The 23,356-nt window shown below is 45.2% G+C and overlaps 1 protein-coding gene across 1 annotated transcript in view; it reads left to right on the plus strand.

The window, feature by feature from the left end:
* Positions 1-23,356, plus strand: part of mmut (methylmalonyl CoA mutase) — a 78,539-nt gene that overhangs the window by 30,371 nt on the left and 24,812 nt on the right. The window contains exons 7-8 of the mRNA XM_068024395.1: positions 16,286-16,401; positions 21,618-21,733. Of these exons, the coding sequence (XP_067880496.1) occupies positions 16,286-16,401; positions 21,618-21,733 (232 nt within the window). The remainder of the gene's footprint in view (positions 1-16,285; positions 16,402-21,617; positions 21,734-23,356) is intronic.

Consider the following 23,356-nt stretch of genomic DNA (forward strand, 5'->3'; position numbering starts at 1 on the left):
AGGACCCACTGTCTGTGATTAAAGAAGTTAAAGAAAGTGTCAAACTTAAAGAAAAAGCATATAGTTGCGCAAGGATGAGTGATTGGTCAGAATGGCAGAGAATGACTAAAAAGGTTAACCATTAGAGTAAGAAATTAGAGTATGAGAGGAAACTAGCTAGAAGTGTAAAAACAGATAGCAAGAGTTTCTCCATGTATTTTAATAGGAAAAGTGTAAGTAAAGTGAGTGTTGGTCCTCTAGGAATTGAGAATGGGGAGTTAATAGATAATAAGGAAATGGCAGATGAAATGAACAAATATTTTGCTTCTGTCTTCACTATAGAGGATACAAAAAAATTCCAGAAATAGCTGTAAAACAGGAGGTAGAAGGAAGAGAGGGACTAGGTGAAATTGCAATCGCCAAGGAAGCGGTACTGACCAAACTGATGGAGCTGTGGGCTGACAAGTCCCGGGTCCTGATGGGCTTCATCCTATGGTCTTAAAAGAGGTGGCTAATGAGGTAGTAGATGCTTTGGTGTTAATTTTTCAAAATTCACTATATTCTGGAAAGGTTCCATCAGACTCGAAAGTAGCAAATATAACCCTTCTATTCAAGAAGGTTGGGGGGGAGTGGGGAGGCAGAAAACTGGTAACCATAGGCCAGTTAGCTTGACATCTGTCGTGGGGAAGGTGTTCGAATCGATCATTAAGGAGGTTATAGCTGGGCACTTAGAAAAACTCAAGGTAATCGGGAATAAGCAACATGGTTTTGTGAAAGGGAAATCATGTTGAACCAATTTTTTGTAGTTCTTTGAAGGAATAACATGCACTGTGGATAAAGGGGAGCCCGTTGACGTACTGTGCTTGGATTTCCAGAAGACCTTTGAGAAGGTGCCACATAAAAGGTTATTGCGCAAAGTAGGAGCTTATGGTAACATATTAGCATGGTTGGAAGATTGGCTGGCAGGAAACAGAGTATGCATAAATGGGTCCCTTTCTGATTGGCAGGATGTGCCGAGTGGAGTCCTGCAGGTGTCTGCTGGGGCCTCAACTTTTTACAATTTGTATCAATAACTTAGATGAGGGGAGCGATGGCATGGTAGCTAAGTTTGCAGATGACACAAAGATAGGTAGGAAAGTATGTTGTGAAGAGTACATAAGGAGGTTGCAGGCAGATTATAGATAGGTTGAGTGAGTGGGCAAAGATCTGGCAGATGGAGTATAATGTGGAAAAATGTGAAGTTGTTCACTTTGGGAGGAAGAATAAAAAAAACAGAGAACGACTGTAGAATTCCGGGGTGCAGAGACATCGAGGTGTTCTAGTTCATGAGTCACAAAAAGTTAGTATGCAGGTACAGCAAGTAATAAAGAATGCTAATGGAATGCTAGCCTTTATTACGAGAGGAATTGAAAATAAAAGTAAGGATGTTATGCTTCAGTTATACAGGGCATTGGTGAGACCACATCTCGAATATTGTGTGTAGTTTTGGTCTTCTTCCAGGAAGGGTGTAAATGTGTTGGAGATAGTTCAGAGGAGGTTTACTAGATTGATGCCTGCATTGATCAGGTTGTCTTGTAAGGAAAGGTTGGACAGACTGGGCTTATTTTCACTGGAGTTTAGAAGAGTGAGGGGAGATGTGATTGAAGTATATAAGATCCTGAACGATCTTGACAAGGTGGATGTGGAAAGGATGTTTCCTCTTGTGGGTGAGTCCAGAACTAGGGGGCACTGTTTTAAAATTAGGGGTCTCCCTTTTAGGACCGAGACGAGGAGAATTTTTTTTCTTAGACGCACCAAAAGACCTTACCACAGTGCTCTGCCCTCTCTTGGCTGCTGCAGCTCATTGCCTGTTAGAAGGAAACTTAAAAAAAATTGTATTTCTAAAGCTTGGCTGATCTCCTACTGGGAATGAGAGTTTTTGTTTATCATAGGGTTAAAAGCATTCACACAAAACTCATGCAAGTTGTTTTAAAATTAATATTGGGGATATTTCTACTGTACCGAGATAGGAACATATTCTCATTTCAGGCACATGGTTTCGGCATCAGACACTCCCAGGAAAAATTAACAGAGCCAATCATATATAGGTCAGCCCATTCTTATCTACTCCAACAAAATGCCCCAACTCGAACCTTGAGGACACCCCTGCTGTATCTGATTACAAATTCCATTTCCTACACTGGCCATTCCTGTGGTCCTATGCAAAATTGGTCTCTGAATGAGGTTACAAGTTATTAGTACCTGTCTTATGCTGTGATCCTACAAGGAAATAAGACCCTTGCAGAAGGCAAAACCAAGGACACTAACCATCAGTTTGAACCTGATTAAAACTGCAGGTCCGAGAATGTGTATAGTCAGTATACTAACTTCATATACTCCAATCTCTCACAAAAACAGATTATCTGGTCATTATTGCAATACTGTTTGTGGGAATTTGCTTGGCTGCTGCACTTCCTACATTATACCAGTGATCACACTTCAAAAGTACTTAATTGGCTGTAAAGCACTTTGAGACGTCCGGTGGTTGTGAAAAGCGCTATATAAATGCAAGACTTTTTTTCTTTTAAAGTTGTATTTACCAGAATACAATTTTTGCTTCCCAATCAGGATAGAGAAGCGAGAGTCACGATTTGCAGTATTTCATGCAGCAGATGGTGTTTTGGATCTTTGATCAGTTCAATCTACTGTCATGTCACTCCAGCCAATTGGCTGGTTAGATTTGACTGTGGGTTTACTGCTTGCATTGAGTAATCAGGATTCATTGAAAAGAGCGCAGAGTGCCGGGAGAGGCTATCCTGTATCCTATTGGATCCTCTATTGAGTGGAACGAGCTCATTCAAGAAAATCAAGTGTGACATCACAAGCAAGTAGGTAGGGGATTGGTTGGAGAAGAAGCTACCGGTTTGGTGAGTATCTGGTGAGTGGTTAAGGTCTATTCTAATCCTAACGTTTAAAACGGTAAAAGAACTAGTGGTAAGCTTAATAAAATATATTTTTTTAAAAAAAGGAAAATAATTGAATAAAATAATTAAGTAGTTAATTAAAACACATTAAGGATGGCAGGACAGGTGGTGTGTCACAGCTGCAGCATGTGGGAGCCTCTGGATGCCAGTGTGATCCAAGGCAATCACGTCTGCAGTAAGTGTTTGTGGCTCGAAGAGCTTTGGCTCAGAGTCATTGAACTGGAGGCCGAGCTGCAGACACTGCGACATATCAGGGAGGGGGCAAGTTACCTGGACACTTTGTACCAGGCGGTGGTCACACCCCTTAGGATAGGGTCTTCTGAATCGGTCAGTGGTCAGGGGCAGGATAGTGTGGCTGCAGCTAAGGCAAGTAAGGGGACCCAGAGGGCAGGAGTGCAGGAGCCTCAGCCTTCGTGATTGTCCAACAGGTTTGAGATTCTCTCGGCTTGTTTTGGATGAGAGTGGGGGCTGCAGGGTGGATGAGCAACCTGACTATAGCACCATGGTACAGGAAGCCATTCAAGTGGAGAGAGAAGAAAAGAATGTAGTGGTAGCAGGGGACAGTATAGTTAGGGGGATTGACACTGTTCTCTGCGGCAAAGAGTGAGTCTCCAGACGGCAGTGCTGCCTGCCCGGTGCCCGTGTTCAGGACATCTGCTCAGGGCTGGAGAGAAACTTGCAGTGGGAGGGGGACTTGGGAAGCACAAGGAAAGAGGTTCTGCATAGTCAGTATGAGTAACTAGGCACCAAATTAGGAAGCAGAACCTCAAAGGTATTAATCTCTGGATTATTACCTGAGCCACTGCAAATTGGCATAGGGCAAATAAGATTAGAGAAATTAATGCGTGGCTCAAAGACTGGTGTGGTAGAAGTGGGTTCCGGTTCGTGGGGCACTGGCACTAGTACTGGAGAAAGTGGTGGCTCTACCGTTGGGACGGTCTACACCTGAACCGTGCTGGGGTCGGCGTTCTAGCGAGCCGCATAACTAGGAAAGTAGAGAGGGTATTAAACTGAATAGTGGGGGCTAGGGATCAAATTTGGGAAGATATGGTAAATCAAGGAGCAGAGACAAGGCAAGAGAGAAAGATATTAATATGGGAAATGATCAACAGACTATGACAAAGACAGAGTGTACAAATCTTAGAGTAAATCAACATATAAGGCTAGAGGTTACAAAAATAATAAAAGGACAAAACTAAAGGCTCTGTATCTGAATGCATGTAGCATGCGAAACAAAACAGATGAACTGAGAGCGAAAATAGAAATAAATAAGTACGATCTGATAGCCGTTACAGAGACATGGCTGCAGGATGACAGATTGGGACCTGAATATTGAAGGGTACATGGCATTTAGGAAGGACCGGAAGCTAGGAAAAGGTGGAGGGGTAGCTCTATTAATTAATGATGGTATTAGCACAATAGAGAGGGATGACCTAAGTTCAGGAAACCAGGATGTGGAAGCAGTTTGGGTAGAGATGAGAAATCATAAAGGCAAGAAGTCACTTGTGGGAGTGGTGTACAGGCCACCGAACATTAACCAGACTATGGGACGGGGTATAAAAACAGAAATAATGGCAGCTTGTCAGAAAGGTACAGTGATAATTATGGGGATTTTAACCCTCATATAGACTGGAAAAAACAGAGGGGCAGAGGTAGTCTAGATGAGGAGTACATAAAATGTTTTCGGGATAGTTTCTTGGAACAGTATGTTCTGGAGCCAACCAGAGAGCAGGCGAGACTAGACCTGATATTTTTTTTCATTCATGGGATGTGGGCGTCGCTGTCCAGGCCAGCATTTATTCCCCATCCCTAATTGCCCTTGAGAAGGTGATGGTGAGCTGCCTTCTTGAACCGTTGCAGTCCATTTGGGGTAGGTATACCCACAGTGCTGTTAGGAGGGGAGTTCCAGGATTTTGACCCAGCGACAGTAAAGGAACGGCGATACAGTTCCAAGTCAGGATGGTGTGTGACTTGGAGGGGAACTTGCAGGTGGTGGTGTTCCCATGCATTTGCTGCCCTTGTCCTTCTAGTTGGTAGAGGGCGCGGGTTTGGAAGATGCTGTCCAAGGAGCCTTGGTGCATTGCCGCAGTACATCTTATAGATGGTACACACTGCTGCCACTGTGCGTCGGTGGTGGAGGGAGTGAATGTTTGTAGATTGGGTGCCAATCAAACAGGCTGCTTTGTCCTGGATGGTGTCGAGCTTCTTGAATGTTGTTGGAGCTGCACCCATCCAGGCAAGTGGAGAATATTCCATCACACTCCTGAATTGTGCCTTGTAGATTGCGGACAGGCTTTGGAGAGTCAGGACGTGAGTTACTCGCCGCAGGTTTCCTAGCCTCCGACCTGCTCTTGTAATCACAGTATTTATATGGCTACTCCAGTATTGTGCAATGAGATAGGATAAATTAATGGCCTCATAGTTAAGGTGCCACTAGGTAGCAGCAATCATAATATGATTGAATTTTACATGCAGTTTAAGGGAGAGAAGAAACATAGAAAATAGGAGCAGGAGTAGGCCATTCGGCCTTTCGAGCCTGCTCCGACATTCATTCTGATCATGGTTGATCATCCAACTCAGAAGCCTGTTCCCACTTTCTCCCCATACCCTTTGATCCCTTTAGACCCAAGAGCTATATCTAACTCCTTCTTGAAAACATACAATGTTTTGGCCTCAACTGCTTTCTGTGATAGCGAATTCCACAGGCTCACCAATCTCTGGGTGAAGAAATTTCTCATCATCTCAATCCTGAAAGGTTCACCCCGTTTCCTTAGACTATGACCCCTGGTTCTGGACTGCCCTACCATCAGGAACATCCTTCTTGTATCTACCCTGTCAAGTCCTGTTAGAATTTTATAGGTTTTTATGAGATCCCCCCCCACCCCTCACTCTTCTGAACTCCAGCGAATATAATCCTAACTGACTCAATCTCTCCTCATACATCAGTCCCACCATCCCAGGAATCAGTCTGGTAAACCTTCGCTGCACTCCCTCTATAGCAAGAACATCCTCAGATAAGGAGACCAAAACTGCACACAATACTCCAGGTGTGGCCTCACCAAGGCCCTGTATAATTGCAGCAAGACATTCCTGCTCCTGTACTCGAATCCTCTCGCTATGAAGGCCAACGTACCATTTGCCTTTTTTACCGCCTGTTGCACCTGCATGCTTATCTGCAGCGACTGGTGTACGAGAACACCCAGGTATCGCTGCATATTCCCCTCTCTCAGTTTATAGCCGTTCAGATAATAATCTGCCTTCCTGTTTTTGCTACCAAAGTGGATAACCTCACATTTATCCACATTATATTGTATCTGCCATGCATTAGCCCACTCACTCAACTCACCATTTTATTTATTGCCCATCCCTAGTTGCCCTTGAGAAGATGGTGGGGAGCTGTCTTCTTGAACCGCTGCAGTCCATGTGGGGTAGGTACGCACACAGTGCTGTTACGAATGGAGTTCCAGGATTTTGACCCAGGGACAGTGAATGATCGGCGATATAGTTCCAAGTCAGGATGGTGTGTGACTTGGAGGGGAACTTGCAGGTGGTGGTGTTCCCATGCATTTGCTGCCCTTGTCCTTCTAGTTGGTAGAGGTCGCGGGTTTGGAAAGTGCTGTCTAAGGAGCCTTGGTGTGTTGCTGCAATGCATCTTGTAAATGGTACACACTGCTGCCACTGTGCGTCGGTGGTGGAGGGAGTGAATGTTGTGGCTGGGGTGCCAATCAAGCGGGCTACTTTGTCCTGGATGGTGCCGAGCTTCTTGAGTGTTGTTGGAGCTGCACCCATCCAGGCAAGTGGAGAGTGTTCCATCACACACCTGACTTGTGCCTTGTAGATGGTGGACAGGCCTTGGGGAGTCAGGAGGTGAGTTACTCGTTGCAGGATTCCTAGCCTCTGACCTGCTCTTGTAGCCACAGCATTTATAATGTGGGAAAGTGTGAAACTGTCTACTTTGGCAGAAAGAATAAAAAAAGCATATTATCTAAATGATGAGAGATTGCAGAGCTCTGAGATGCAGAGGGATCTGGGTGTCCTCGTGCATGAATCACAAAAGGTTAGTATGCAGGTACAGCACATAATTAGGAAAGCCAATAGAATGGTATTGTTTATCGCGAGGGGAATTGAATACAAAAGTAGGGAGGGTTATACTTCAGCTATACAGTGCGTTGGTGAGACCACATATGGAATACTGAGTGCAGTACTGGTCTCCTTATTTAAGGAAGGATGTAAATGCGTTGGAGGCAGTACAGAGAAGGTTTACTAGACTAATACCTGGAATTTGCGAGTTGTCTTACGAGGAAAGATTGGACAGGCTATGCTTGTATCCACTGGAATTTAGAAGAGTAAGAGGTGTCTTGATTGAAACATATAAGATCCTCAGAGGTCTTGACAGGATGGATGTGGAAAGGATGTTTCCCTTTGTGGGAAAATCTAGAAGTAGGGGTCACTGTTTTAAAAATAAAGGGTTGCCCATTTAAGACAGAGATGAAGAGAAATGTTTTCTCAGAGGGTCATGAGTCTTTGGAACTCTCTTCCTCAAAAGGCAGCAGAAGCAAAGTCTTTGAATATTTTTAAGGCAGAGGTAGATAGATTCTTGATGAAGAATGGGGTGAAAGGTTTTTGGGGATAGGTGGAAATGTGGAGCAATCAGCTTAGCCGTGAACTTATTGAATGGTGGAGCAGGCTCGAGGGGCTGAGTGGCCTACTCCTGCTCCTAATTAGTATGTATGTATGTAACCCATGCTAGGTTTAGCAAATGGATTAGATTCTAGTCTTACTGCACCTAAGCATACAGATATTAGAAATTACTTTAATTGACAATTTGTATAGATTTGTCAGAAGTTAAATGTCCCACAAAGGCTGATTTCTCCCATTTGGATGACAACTATGCTGTCATTGTTGGCACAATTAAGGTCTCATCGCTCATTTGGCTGTGGTAATGAGTAACCTGAGCAACACATCCTTGGAGTTACCAACAAAAACATTCTTCCATCCAGCAACTTACGAAAAGGCAGCATTGTACAGCATGCAGCAATACTTCAAGACCAGTCCAAGGCACATCAATTAAAATCATTCTAGCCATCCATGATTAAATGAGGATCTCCTCATAATCTAAGTCACCAGAGTGATTTGTCAAAATGTGTCAAGCTTTCATATGACCTGATGCCAATCAGCTGAGTTCTGTGAACGTTAGAGTGTAATTCTAGATTAATCATTAATATTATTGCCATAATTATTGGGTCTGTTGGTGGTGTATCAGTTTTATAGAATTAAAACAATAGCTCATTGACCAATTTAATGTTGATAGTCTAACATTATTCATTCATGGGATGTGGGTGTCGCTGGCCAGGCCAGCATTTATTGCCCATCCCTAATTGCTCTTGAGAAGGTGGTGGTGAGCTGCCTTCTTGAACCGCTGCAGTCCATTTGGGGTAGGTACACCCACAGTGCTGTAAGGAAGGGAGTTCCAGGATTTTGACCCAGCGACAGTGAAGGAACGGTGATATAGTTCCAAGTCAGGATGGTGTGTGACTTGGAGGGGAACTTGCAGGTGGTGGTGTTCCCATGTATGTGCTGCCCTTGTCCTTCTAGTTGGTAGAGGTCGCGGGTTTGGAAGGTGCTGTCTAAGGAGCCTTGGTGCATTGCTGCAGTGCATCTTGTAGATGGTACACACTGCTGCCACTGTACGTCGGTGGTGGAGGGAGTGAATGTTTGTAGATGGGGTGCCAATCAAGCGGGCTGCTTTGTCCTGGATGGTGTCGAGCTTCTTGAGTGTTGTTGGAGCTGCACCCATCCAGGCAAGTGGAGAGTATTCCATCACACTCCTGACTTGTGCCTTGTAGATGGTGGACAGGCTTTGGGGAGTCAGGAGGTGAGCTACTCGCCTCAGGATTCCTAGCCTCTGAAATGCTCTTGTAGCCACGGTATTTATATGGCTACTCCAGTTCAGTTTCTGGTCAATGGTAGCCCCTAGGATGTTGCTAGTGGGGGATTCAGCGATGGTAATGCTGTTGAATGTCATGGGGAGATGGTTAGATTCTCTCTTGTTCGAGATGGTCATTGCCTGGCACTTGTGTGGCACGAATGTTACTTGCCACTTATCAGCCCAAGCCTGGATATTGTCCAGGTCTTGCTGCATTTCTACACGGACTGCTTCAGTATCTGAGGAGTCACGAATGGTGCTCAACATTGTGCAATCATCAGCGAACATCCCCACTTCTGACATTATGATTGAAGGAAGGTCATTGATGAAGCAGCTGAAGATGGTTGGGCTGAGGACACTACCCTGAGGAACTCCTGCAGTGATGTCCTGGAACTGAGATGATTGACCTCCAACAACCACAACCATCTTCCTTTGTGCTCGGTATGACTCCAGCCAGCGGAGGGTTTTCCCCCTGATTCCCATTGACCTCAGTTTTGCTAGGGCTCCTTGATGCCATACTCGGTCAAATGCTGCCTTGATATCAAGGGCAGTCACTCTCACCTCTTGACTTCAGCTCTTTTGTCCATGTTTGAACCAAGGCTGTAATGAGGTCAGGAGCTGAGTGGCCCTGGCGGAACACAAACTGAACGTCACTGAGCAGGTTATTGCTAAGCAAGTGCCGCTTGATGGCACTGTTGATGACACCTTCCATCACTTTACTGATGATTGAGAGTAGGCTAATGGGGCGGTAGTTGGCCGTGTTGGATTTGTCCTGCTTTTTGTGTACAGGACATACCTGAGCAATTTTCCACATTGCAGGGTAGATGCCAGTGTTGTAGCTGTACTGGAACAGCTTGGCGAGGGGAGCGGCAAGTTCTGGAGCACAGGTCCTCAGTACTATTGCCGGAATATTGTCAGGGCCCATAGCTTTTGCAGTATCCAGTTCCTTCAGTCGTTTCTTGATGTCACGTGGAGTGAATCGAATTGGCTGAAGTCTGGCATCTGTGATGCTGGGGACTTCTGGAGGAGGCCAAGATGGATCATCAACTCGGCACTTCTGGCTGAAGATTGTTGCAAATGCTTCAGCCTTATCTTTCGCACTGATGTGCTGGGCTCCCCCGTCATTGAGGACGGGGATATTTGTGGAGCCACCTCCTCCAGTTAGTTGTTTAATTGTCCACCACCATTCTCGGCTGGATGTGACAGGACTGCAGAGCTTAGATCTGATCCGTTGGTTATGGGATCACTTAGCTCTGTCTATCGCATGCTGCTTACGCAGTTTGGCATGCAAGTAATCCTGGGTTGTTGCTTCACCAGGCTGACACCTCATTTTGAGGTATGCCTGGTGCTGCTCCTGGCATGCCCTCTTGCACTCTTCATTGAACCAGGGTTGGTCTCCTGGCTTGTTGGTCATGGTAGAGTGGAGGATATGCCGGGCCATGAGGTTACAGATTGTGGTTGAGATTAATTCTGCTGCTGCTGCTGATGGCCCACAACGCCTCGTGGATGCCCAGTTTTGCATTGCTAGATCTGTTCGAAATCTATCCCATTCAGCATGGTGATAGTGCCACACAACACGATGGACGGTATCCTCAATGTGACGGCGGGACTTTGTCTCCACAAGGACTATGTGTGGTGGTCACTCCTACCAATACTGTCATGGACAGATGCATCTGTGGCAGGCAGATTGGTGAGGACGAGGTCGAGAATGTTCTTCCCTCGTGTTGGTTCCCCCACCACCTGCCGCAGACCCAGTCTAGCAGCCATGTCCTTTAGGACTCGGCCAGCTCGGTCAGTAGTGGTGCTACCGAGCCACTCTTGGTGATGGACATTGAAGTCCCCTACCCAGAGTACATTTTGTGCCCTTGCCACCCTCAGTGCTTCTTCCAAGTGGTGTTCAACATAGAGGAGTACTGAGTCATCAGCTGAGGGAGGGCGGTAGGTGGTAATCAGCAGGAGGTTACCTTGCCCATGTTTGACCTGTAGCCATGAGACTTCATGGGGTCCGGAGTCGATGTTGAGGACTCCCAGGGCAACTCCCTCCCTACTGTATACCACTGTGCCACCACCTCTGCTGGGTCTGTCCTGCCGGTGGGACAGGACGTACCCGGGGATGGTGATGGTGGTGTCTGGGACATTGTCTGTAAGGTATTATTCTGTGTGTATGACTCTGTCAGGCTGTTGCTTGACTAGTCTGTGGGACAGCTCTCCCAGCTTTGGCACAAGCCCCCAGATGTTAGTAAGGAGGACTTTGCAGGGTTGACGGGGCTGGTTTTGCCGTTGTCCTTTCCGGTGCCTAGGTCGATGCCGGGTTGTCTGTCCGGTTTCATTCCTTTTTATAGACTTTGTAGCGGTTAGGTACAAATGAATGGCTTGCTAGGCCATTTCAGAGGGCATATAAAGACCAGGTAAGGACAGCAGATTTTCTTCCCTAAAGGACATTAGTGAACCAGATGGGTTTTTACAACAATCGACATTGGTTTCATGGCTATCATTAGACTAGTTTTAATTCCAGATTTATTAATTATATTCAAATTCCACCTTCTGCTGTGGTGGAATTCGAACCCATGTCCCCAGAGGAATACCCTGGGTCTCTGGGTTACTAGTCCAGTGATAATACCACTTTCTTTTGGGCCTCCTTATCTCGAGAGACAATGGATACGCGCCTGGAGGTGGTCAGTGGTTTGTGAAGCAGCGCCTGGAGTGGCTATAAAGGCCAATTCTGGAGTGACAGGCTCTTCCACAGGTGCTGCAGAGAAATTTGTTTGTTGGGGCTGTTGCACAGTTGGTTCTCCCCTTGCGCCTCTGTCTTTTTTCCTGCCAACTACTAAGTCTCTTCGACTCGCCACAATTTAGCCCTGTCTTTATGGCTGCCCGCCAGCTCTGGCGAATGCTGGCAACTGACTCCCACGACTTGTGATCAATGTCACACGATTTCATGTCGCGTTTGCAGACGTCTTTATAACGGAGACATGGACGGCCGGTGGGTCTGATACCAGTGGCGAGCTCGCTGTACAATGTGTCTTTGGGGATCCTGCCATCTTCCATGCGGCTCACATGGCCAAGCCATCTCAAGCGCCGCTGACTCAGTAGTGTGTATAAGCTGGGGATGTTGGCCGCTTCAAGGACTTCTGTGTTGGAGATATAGTCCTGCCACCTGATGCCAAGTATTCTCCGAAGGCAGCGAAGATGGAATGAATTGAGACGTCGCTCTTGGCTGGCATACGTTGTCCAGGCCTCGCTGCCGTAGAGCAAGGTACTGAGGACACAGGCCTGATACACTCGGACTTTTGTGTTCCGTGTCAGTGCGCCATTTTCCCACACTCTCTTGGCCAGTCTGAACATAGCAGTGGAAGCCTTACCCATGCGCTTGTTGATTTCTGCATCTAGAGACAGGTTACTGGTGATAGTTGAGCCTAGGTAGGTGAACTCTTGAACCACTTCCAGAGCGTGGTCGCCAATATTGATGGATGGAGCATTTCTGACATCCTGCCCCATGATGTTCGTTTTCTTGAGGCTGATGGTTAGGCCAAATTCATTGCAGGCAGACGCAAACCTGTCGATGAGACTCTGCAGGCATTCTTCAGTGTGAGATGTTAAAGCAGCATCGTCAGCAAAGAGGAGTTCTCTGATGAGGACTTTCCGTACTTTGGACTTCGCTCTTAGACGGGCAAGGTTGAACAACCTGCCCCCTGATCTTGTGTGGAGGAAAATTCCTTCTTCAGAGGATTTGAACGCATGTGAAAGCAGCAGGGAGAAGAAAATCCCAAAAAGTGTGGGTGCGAGAACACAGCCCTGTTTCACACCACTCAGGATAGGAAAGGGCTCTGATGAGGAGCCACCATGTTGAATTGTGCCTTTCATATTGTCATGGAATGAGGTGATGATACTTAGTAGCTTTGGTGGACATCCGATCTTTTCTAGTAGTCTGAAGAGACCACGTCTGCTGACGAGGTCAAAGGCTTTGGTGAGATCAATGAAAGCAATGTAGAGGGGCATCTGTTGTTCACGGCATTTCTCCTGTATCTGACGAAGGGAGAACAGCATGTCAATAGTCGATCTCTCTGCACGAAAGCCACACTGTGCCTCAGGGTAGACGCGCTCGGCCAGCTTCTGGAGCCTGTTCAGAGCGACTCGAGCAAAGACTTTCCCCACTATGCTGAGCAGGGAGATTCCACGGTAGTTGTTGCAGTCACCGTGGTCACCTTTGTTTTTATAGAGGGTGATGATGTTGGCATCGCGCATGTCCTGGGGTACTGCTCCCTCGTCCCAGCACAGGCATAGCAGTTCATGTAGTGCTGAGAGTATAGCAGGCTTGGCACTCTTGATTATTTCAGGGGTAATGCTGTCCTTCCCAGGGGCTTTTCCGCTGGCTAGGGAATCAATGGCATCACTGAGTTCCGATTTGGTTGGCTGTATGTCCAGCTCATCCATGACTGGTAGAGGCTGGGCTGCATTGAGGGCAGTCTCAGTGACAGCATTCTCCCTGGAGTACAGTTCTAGGTAGTGCTCAACCCAGCGGTCCATCTGTTTGCGTTGGTCAGTGATTATGTCCCCCGATTTAGATTTGAGGGGGGTGATCTTCTTGATGGTTGGCCCAAGAGCTCTCTTCATGCCATCATACATTCCTCTGATGTTTCTGATGTAATACCACTACGCCATCGCCTACATGGGAACATTGGAATTAGGAGCAGGAGTAGGCCATTCGGCTTCTCGAGCCTGCTCCGCCATTCAACTAGATCATGGCTGATCATCTACCTCAACATAATTTTTCCGCACTATCCCCATATCCCTTAATATCTTTAATATCTAGAAATCTATCCATGTTTGTCTTGAATATACTTAATGACTGAGCCTCTACAGCCCTCTGGGGTAGAGAATTCCAAATATTCCACCCTCTGAGTGAAGAAATTCCTCCTCATCTCAGTCCTGAATAGACTAAATGGTAACTAAAATGTTCCAAAAGTCTTACTCTTCATTTTTCAGAGGATGTCCAGACCTTTTTTTGAAAAAAATGTGTGTTCACTCTTATTGGTCAGAGTTGGGATCTTGGGAGGCTATAAAGACACAGAGGGGTTTAGGGAGTAATTTAAAGTTCAGAGTGAAGTTACTGAAGTCTCTTCTACTGGTAATGAAGTTAACGGAGTGGGAGATGCATAGTAGACCACTGTTTTATGGGAAAAGACAATAGATTGAGAACGTTCAAAAGGTTAGAATAGTACCCAGGCTGTGGTGGGACTTGTAAATGAAGTGGGGGGGGGGGGGTGGTGGGATTTTAATTTTGCTATTTTGGGGTAAAAGGACATTGAGCACTTGGGTGATGGGCAAGCAGGACAGGATGAGGAGGGCAGAATTTTAGATAAGTTAGAGACTATGTGACATAACAGTCGTGATTTATCTCGTTTTGATTCCACTTAGTACCTTGTGGGTGATGGTTTTGTTTGTTTTCTCCAGTTCATTTTTATTATTTTAAGACTGCGTGTGCACACGTTAGAGAATGAGACTGAAAGAGAGAGTATGTGGCTGTGAGGTTAGGACTAAATGGCAAGAGCCAGCACAGGTATGTAGGAATCTGTGGGCTGAATTTTCCCAGCCCCTTGACGTCTGGGAGCGTGGAGGGGTGGGGGGGGGGCCGGTAAAATACTTGCGGGAGCAGCCCACCACCATTCCCAATGCCGAACGAGGCCCCACCGCATTTTACAGGCAGCAGCAAGGCCTTGGTGTAGCCTGCGGCAGGGCCTTCAGTAACATACTTAAATTAATTAAAACAAAATGCAAATAAACTTACCTGGTCCCAGTGACCGTCCCACACTAAATTTACGGCCGCCAGCTGCACCTCACGTGCCTTCAGACCTCCATTCGGAGCTCCGAGGTGAGATACGAGTGGGGAGGCGGGAAGAGTGAAATTACTGGGGTGGGGGGAGCAGGGAAAACGCTTTATTGGCTGTGGTTGTGGTGGGAAGGGGTTGAAGGGCAAATGTGAGAAGGTTGGGGAGGGGAAGTTCAGGTTGGGAATGAAATAAGTTCTGAATATAGGAGCAATAAAAAAAAAAACCATTGCGGGGGTTGGGAAATGGCCTCCATCTTCTAATTATTTTTTACAAGCAAATGCAAAGTAATTTCCGTTTTAAAAATGTTTAATTTTTGCTAAGGGCTAGAAGCTAGTTAAAAATGGCGCTGGCACCTGCGCAGTGGCACTGGATGCTGTTGCTGGGGATGGAGCCGCTGCCCCCTCGGCGATGTGCAGCGCGCTAATAAAATTCGGCCCCGTGTGTGTGAGATGCCAAGAGAAAGAAAGGATGCAAAAATGATATTTGTCAAAACTCATCCCTCTTGTGCCCTACTCTCCTGTTGTAATATTCAGCTGTAATACCCTGCCAGGCAGAGTATACTAAACGTCATCATCCCCTAAACAAAGATGTTTTTCCTAAACTGTTGTTCTAAATTAATATTTCACGAATTTTAAATGTGTAATCTCATGTTTACTATATTTAATATATTGTATCTCAAGGAGGTTCCTACTTTTAGTTAATAGATTTTGAACTCTTTTTTTTTAATCTCATCCTGTTTACAGTTGGGATCAGTATTGTGTTCTTCTCTGAAATCAGTCCAGTGCATTCATGAGTCTCCATTTCTGCATTACAAGCCTTTGAGATCTCTGCACTCCTTAAATTCTGGCCTTTTGCACATCCCCAATTTTAGTCGCTGCACTCTTGACAGCCGTGTCTTCAGCTGTCTCAGCCCTAAGCTCTGGGATTCACCTCCCTAAACTTCTCCATCTCTCTACCTTGCTTTCTTCCTTCAAGACGGGCCTTCAAACCTACCTCTTTGACCAAGCTTTTGGTCATCTCTCATAATATCGCCTTATGTGGCTTGGTCTTTAACTTTGTTTGATAACTCTTCTGTGAAGGGCCTTGGGCTGTTTTACTATGTTTAAGGTGGTGGATAAATGCAAGTTGTGAATGTATACTGTGACTCTTACTAATCATGTGTTAACTAGTCTGCAAAGTTAATGAAGAGGAAGCTTAGAGATATGGTTGTTACCATTGATGCAATATTAGTTCATTTTCCTGGTACGGTTAATAAATCCTATGAATTTAAATACTTCTGTTGATACTTCATCCTTCTGGAGTCTGAAGTCTCGAAGCTTTGATTGCCTTTTTAGATTAAAATGCCTCTAAGAGCCAAAATGATGACCTCTGAGAAAAAATTTGTTGGTAAGGTATTTTGAATCCTAACTTTTAACTTCAGAACCTGCTGTGATGGGAGCAAATTTGAGGCTTTGAAATCTACAATAAGGACACCTTATGAACTGTAGACTTTACATCAGATGAGGCATATTATCTTCACAGTCAAATATTCAGTGGTTCATTTGAGCAATAACTGAATATAACATTTTTTCCCCATCATTTATTAGGTGCTAAGGTTATCGTAGGAGTAAACAAGTATCGTCTGGAAAAAGAGGAAACTGTTGACGTGTTAGTTATTGACAACACTGCTGTGCGTAACCAACAGATTGCAAAGCTGGAGAAGGTAAGGTGCTTCCTCAATTGTTATATCTAGTAGAGCTACAACATAGTATTGTACTGACATTCATTACAATGTTGTAATTTCTGATGGGAACGTTCAGACAAGATTAAGATAAGAAATTGGAAGAGCAGCATAAACCCCAACAAAACAGCATAAACAGCTGTTTACACTATTTCTCTGGAGTTTCAGGTGGAGATTATGGCTGCAGGTTGGAAAACTGGAAATTTTACCTCTATTCGCAATCACCTTTGTAGCAAAGCTAAAGTTGTAGTATAAATGCACACATAGACAGTGTAGAAAACTAATGGAAGGAAGTTGTTGGGACCAGGTGAGAAAAGGGGTCTAGGGGTCTCTCTCAGCTTTCACCTGGTCTTACCGTAATAGGGTTTAATTTTAAACACACCGTGTTTTTAGCTCCCCCCTGGTGAATCCTTGTTCACCACTTCACAATTATAAGGCAAAGAAACCAGCACAAACAGGTTTTTTTAGGCTTAAGAAAGAAAAGTAGAAATTCATTAAACTTGAACTTAAACTCTAATTCAGTTGATGCCTACGGATACATGACATGCCCACGCTAGCATGCATATGTGATACACACATGCAAATAGAAACAGAAAAGAGCAGAAGAAATAAAGTGGAAAGGTTTGAAGCAATATCTGAAGAGTTTTTGTTACGGTTCTTCGAGCTCACTGTAGAGTAGATTGTAGGTAGATCTTGCTTTTCGTTGGGGCCCAGTATTCTTCTTAAACCTTTTTCGCTGTAGGAGACTTTTCTCTCTTGGGGTTCATGTGTCTTCAGTGGATTCAGAGGCTTGTGAGAAAGAGATGGGAGCAGATAGGCGAGATCTTCTCAGTCCAGGAGCAAACAGTCTTTCTTCTCAAACTCCCTGTGGCTAATTCAAAAAAAACCCTGGAACAGCCAGTTAGTCATGTGATCAGATGGCCTAACCAGTCCTGGATTGTATCACCTTAGCAGTCTCTGAAATGGTACTTTGTCCTTCCAAGCACTGTCTGTTAATATGCAAATATCTTTTCTAGCCACGGCTGATCTGTTTAACAAGTCATTTCCTTGTTCCAGCAACAGTTTAAAATCAATGTTCATGACAAAATTAATGTGCCTCATTCTTGGCAGGTGGGGGCCTAGCATGGCACCTCCACACCCAGCAGAATGAAATGAGATTTCATTAAAAGGGTCAAGAGAAGTATAAGATACTGAGAAAAAAAACATACAGTCCTCTCATTCATTCACAAATCCTAAAACTTATTAAAATCGCCCTTTTTGGCATCCCAATAAACATATGGTTCTTTGGGGAAGTTTTTCTTCAGTTTGCCCGTTTCCATGGCTGCCTACGGTCTTTGAGATGGTTAGGATTAATTAGCCCCGAGTTGGAATTTTTTTTGTTCAGAAGAGGCAGGAGTGGGCAGGTCTATCCTGAATACTCAGTGCTTTGCTGAGTCATGCAAAAGCTTTTGACTTCAGGGGATGGGTGGTTTGCTTTTGTTCTGACTGTGGGGGAGGATTCTTTACTAATCTCCCCATTGTCCTCTGGGACACTCCTGCCTGCAGGTATTTGTGCAGACTCTGCTGCACACCCCTGTGGTACTTCGGCTAGGTGAGGCATCACCCTAACGGTTTCTCTGCCCCCTAGAGGTCTGTCTTTGTCTCTGCAGGTTCCTGTAAATGCTGTTAGCAACTCTGGTGGGCTGCTTCTAGTGTCTGCATTTATGTAGGAGGATATAGGGTCTAAATTTCAAATTTTTCAGGGTTGGCTGACCAGACAGTAAGGGTTTTCATCCGGGATTCCTCCTGGACTTCCTTTAACCTGCTCTCTTGGTTGCTTTTTTCCCTTCCCTTTCTAATCTTTTGCCAACCCTGTGCCTGCCTGTACCCTTTTGTTCTCAGTGGGGGTCCCTTACAGTTCACCAGTCCTCTGCTGAAGGGTCCTCCTCACACCGGTACAGGACTTGGGGGTGCAAGTTTCACTGTAGGTTGGGGTTTCACCTCAACCAGGCACATGTGGCAACTCCTGCAGTATTCCACCACATCTTTGTGAAGCTTTGGCCAGTCAAACTGCTGTCTTATGCGGGCTTTGGTCTTTCGTATACCAGCATGTACAGCCACTGTAGTCTCGTGGGCCCTTCTTAATATTTCTTTCCGATACCTCTGCGGCACCACTAACTAGTGAACTACTGTCCACTCCTTGCTCTCAGGTCTGTGAGGAGAACTCAATTTCCTCATCAGTACCTCATTCTTTAAATAGTAGCAATCAGGAACTCCCTCTGCTTCACTTTCAGACTGGGCAGCCTGTGCTAACTCTCGCAATACTGGGTCGGTTTGCTGAGCCTCAGCTAGGGAAAATCCATTTAATTCCTGGGTCTCCTAACTTTCCAAAGAAAGTCTCAGACAGACAGACCTGGTCATCTGCCAGCAGTGCTAATTCAGTCTCCTCTGGGGGAGCTGGTTTGATCATGGCTTGATCCACTGCACATTCAGGGAAACTGCAGGGGTCCGTCGCCTGCCATTGCCCTGTCTCTCTGCCCTCCTGTGGTCTTTCACAATTGGAGGGGGCTACCACCTTCATCCCTGCCAGATCATTACCAAGGAGCAGGTCAACCCTGTCCACAGGCAAACTAGGGACAATCCCTACGGTCACTGGTCTCGAAACTAGATCGCACTCCAGGTGCACCCAGTGTACAGGTACAGGCATACGCTGCCCTCCAATACCATTCACCACCATTCTGGTGTTTACTCCACTCTCTGGGGGAAAGGTCAGGCTGTTTCCCAGTAAAAGGGATCCAGTGGCCCCTACGTCCCTGAGAATCACTATGGGCTTGCCTGCCACACTCCAGGGGTATGGAGTTACTTTCCTTTCAGACGCAAAACCCTGATAACCTTCAGGAATCCTATTAGCTTTTCCTGCACTTGCTGTAGTAAGCTTCCTGGGTTGCACTCTTACTGCAGTTAAAGCCACAGCTTGTTCTGCTGTGCATTCCATCAGGTTCACTTCTTCACTGAGCGAGTGTGCCTTGATTAACCCTACCGGTTTTCCCTTTAGTTTCCAGCAGTCAGCTCTTAAATGCTCTGCTTTATTACAATGGAAGCAGCTAGGTCTCCGGGTCTCATTCCTGCTCCCAGCACCTTCCTGTTTGGCTAGAGGAGGACCCCCTATGTCTCCTGCTTTTCTTGCTCTTCCAGGACTACTTGGGCTCCTATCACCTTCCCACCCTTTGTCTTTTTTGGATTTGTGGGACGATTAGGAAAGGTTCTCCCCTGGGAAACAGACTTATAAATTAAAGCAAACTCATCGGCTAGAACGGCCACTTGTTAGGCTCTCTGAACCTGCTGCTCCTCGACATGGGTTTTTATGGAGAGTGGGAGAGAGTGTTTAAATTCCTCTAACAGAATTACTTCTCTGAGATTCTCATAGTTGAGCTGTATTTTAAGAGCCCTCAGCCACTGGTGAAAAGCCAGCTGCTTACTTCTTTCAAATTCCAGGTAAGTTTAATTAGCTTGCTTCTTGAGTGTTCTAAACTTTTGGCGATAGGCTTCTGGTACTAATTCATGTGCCCCGAGGATAGCATTTTTGGTTAGTTCATAATTTGATGAACTCTCATCTGGCAACAGGGAATAAACCTCATGGGCTTTCTCATTGAATTTTGGAATTAGTTGAGCTAGTTTTAACAATTCTGTATCCAGCCCTAAATTACGCTCCTTCATATTGGCCATTAACGCAAGCCGCTTCAGCTCTCTTTCTTCGCATTCTTTCTGGAATATTCTTTCTCTCCCTCTCCTGCCTTTCATTTTCTTTACATTCTTTCTGGAAGGCTCTTTCTTTCTCCCTCTCCTCTAATTCAAGTTTCCTCTGTTCCACTTGTAGCTTTGCTAGCAATACCCTGTCTGGGTCTACTACTAACCCTGTTTCTGCTTCTTCAGAGTCAAGGGAAAAATGGTTGGCCACTAGCCTTAGGAGTTCAGACTTCCTAGCCATGCCACGTACAGTGATCCACACTACTCGGCCATTTTCCTCAACTCCTTCATAGACAGTACTTTTAACTTATCCCAAGTTAATTCACCCTGGCTTGGGGAGCTACTAGCTTCAGTTGCAGATGTGTTAGTATTCAAGCACACAAACCACAAGAAAACCTGTATTGATATCTTGCTTATTTTTGATTGGAAACAATTTGGCTTCCCACTTCCAATTTCTCTTGTTTGTCTGTAGGCAAAATCCAGGACAGTAGCCCCAAATTTCTGTTACAACCAGGTGAGAAAGCCTTCACCTGGTCTTACCGTAACAAGGTTTAATTTTAAATGAACTGTGTTTTTAGCTCCCCCCTGGTGAATCCTTGTTCACTGCTTTCCAATTATAAGGCAAAGAAACCAGCACAAACAGGTTTTCCTAGGTTTAAAGAAGAAAAGTTGAAATTTATTAAACTTGAACTTAAACTCTAATTTGGTTGACGCCTACAGATATACAACGCACCCACGCTAGCATGCATACGTGATACACATGCAAATAGAGACAGAAAAGAGCAGAAGAAATAAAGTGGAAAAGTATGAGGCAATATCTGAAGAGTTGTTACGGTTCGTCGAGCTCACTGTAGAGTCCTTGATTGTAGGTAGATCTTGCTCTTCGTTGGGGCCCAGTATTCTTAAACCTTATTTACTGTAGGAGACTTTTCTCTCTTGGGATTCATGTGTCTTCAGTGGAGTCAGAGGCTTGTGAGAAAGCGATGGGAGCAAACAGGAGAGATCTTCTCAGTCCAGGAGCAAACAGTCTTTCTCCGCAAACTCCCCTGTGGCTAGTTCAAAAAAAAACCCTGAAACAGCCAGTCATGTGACCAGCTGATCTGATCGGTCCTGGATTGTATCACCTTAGCAGTCTCTGGAATGCTCCTCTTACGCATAATACCTGGTGATTAAGGTCCATTGTGGGTTGAATGTGTCAGGGAATGGTCCTTTGTCCTTCCAAGCACAGTTTGTTAATATGCAAATGTCTTTTCCAGCCACAGTTGATTTGTTTAACAAGTCATTTCCTTGCTCCAGCGACAATTTAAAATCAATGTTCATGACAAAATTAATGTGCCTCATTCTTAGCAGGTGGGGGCCTAGCATGATCAAGTAAAGAATGTTTACCCTTTTTTAAAATTCCTGTTAACTGGATTAATGCAATGGTTCTGTAAGCGCAGTTCTTGATTCAAAGAATACTCTCTTCAACTCAGTTAAAAGCATCCAGAAATCAAGCAGCAGTAGAACAGTGTCTTGATGCCATCATTGAATGTTCACGCTCCGGAGAGAAAAACCTACTGGCTGTTGCAGTGGAAGCTGCTCGCGCAAGGTAAAGCAAGGTTCCCTAATGCCAAAAATGAATATTTAAGGTCTGATGCATAACCACTTCATGGAGATGACACAAAACTGAGTGGGAGGGTGAGTTGTGAACAAGATGCAGAGAGGCTTCAGGGTGATTTTGGACAGTTGAGTGAGTGGGCAAATGCATGGCAGATGCAGTATAATCTGCATAAATGTGAGGTTATCCACTTTGGTAGCAAAAACAGGAAGGCAGATTATTATCTGAACAGCTATAAACAGAGAGGGGAATATGCAGCGAGACCTGGGTGTTCTCGTACACCAGTCGCTGAAGGTAAGCATTCACGTCCAACAGGCGGTAAAAAAGGCAAATGGTATGTTGGCCTTCATAGCGAGAGGATTCGAGTACAGGAGCAGGGATGTCTTGCTGCAATTATACAGGGCTTTAGTGAGGCCACACCTGGAATATTGTGTGCAGTTTTGATCCCCTTATCTGAGGAAGGATGTTCTTGCTATAAAGGGAGTGCAGCGAAGGTTTACCAGACTGATTCCTGGGATGGTGGACTGACGTATGAGGAGAGATTGAGTCAGTTAGGATTATATTCGCTGGTGTTCAGAAGAGTAAGGGGGGGATCTCATAAAAACCTATAAAATTCTAACAGGACTTGACAGGGTAGATGCAGGAAGGATATTCCCGATGGTGGGGGAGTCCAGAACCAGGGGTCATAGTCTAAGGATACGGGGTAAACCTTTCAGGACTGAGATGAGAAGAAATTTCTTCACTCAGAGATTGGTGAGCCTGTGGAATTCGCTACCACAGAAAGCAGTTGAGGCCAAAACATTTTATGTTTTCAAGAAGGAGTTAGATATAGCTGTTGGGTTTAAAGGGATCAAAGGATATGGGGAGAAAGCAGGAACAGTTTACTGAGTTGGATGATCAGCCATGATTATAATGAATGGCGGAGCAGGCCCGAAGGGCCGAATGGCCTACTCCTTCTATTTTCTATGTTTCTATGAAATGACCTTATCTGGCTTGCAGGTTTGATCAGCTTATTTGTGGAATTTAAATGTATCCTTGTCTTACAACCTATATATAAATTTTCCATTATGTAAAATTATATGTTCTTCAGTGCCCTTTTAGCAAACTGTTATATAATGAGATTCTTTTTGTCCTCCTTGTGGTTTAGATTTTGCTCTCATTATGGTGGATTTGCAAATATGGTGCTATAAGTATAATTTAAGACAATTATAAATAATAGCAATCTGGCATTTTTTTAGTCGGCTTCCACGTTTTATACATAAAAATATCCGATCCTCAATTTTCACCCAAAATGGGGTACTATGTCAGCAGAGCAGCTGGACCACCTGCCCAAAGCCTGCATTGGAAGGTCAGAACTATTTTCAGGTTTGGCCCTCGTTTTATTGCCGCCAGCAAGTTGCAGGTACCAGACAGGAGCAGTGTTGCAGCTCACCAGCTGGGAGAGGGTGGGAAATCAGCAGGCTGCCACGCTGAGCCAGCCTGTAACTTGGGCTGATGCAGGGGCATGCACTGATGTTGCAGGGGGGTCGAGCACAGCTTATGGTAGCTCATAGTAATTTTGTGGAGCGAGCAGGAGTACTCTTGCTCCTTCTAGACACACAAATTCTCCCAGAA

This window comes from Heterodontus francisci, chromosome 3 (genome assembly GCF_036365525.1).
Source record: "Heterodontus francisci isolate sHetFra1 chromosome 3, sHetFra1.hap1, whole genome shotgun sequence".
Taxonomy (NCBI): Eukaryota; Metazoa; Chordata; class Chondrichthyes; order Heterodontiformes; family Heterodontidae; genus Heterodontus; species Heterodontus francisci.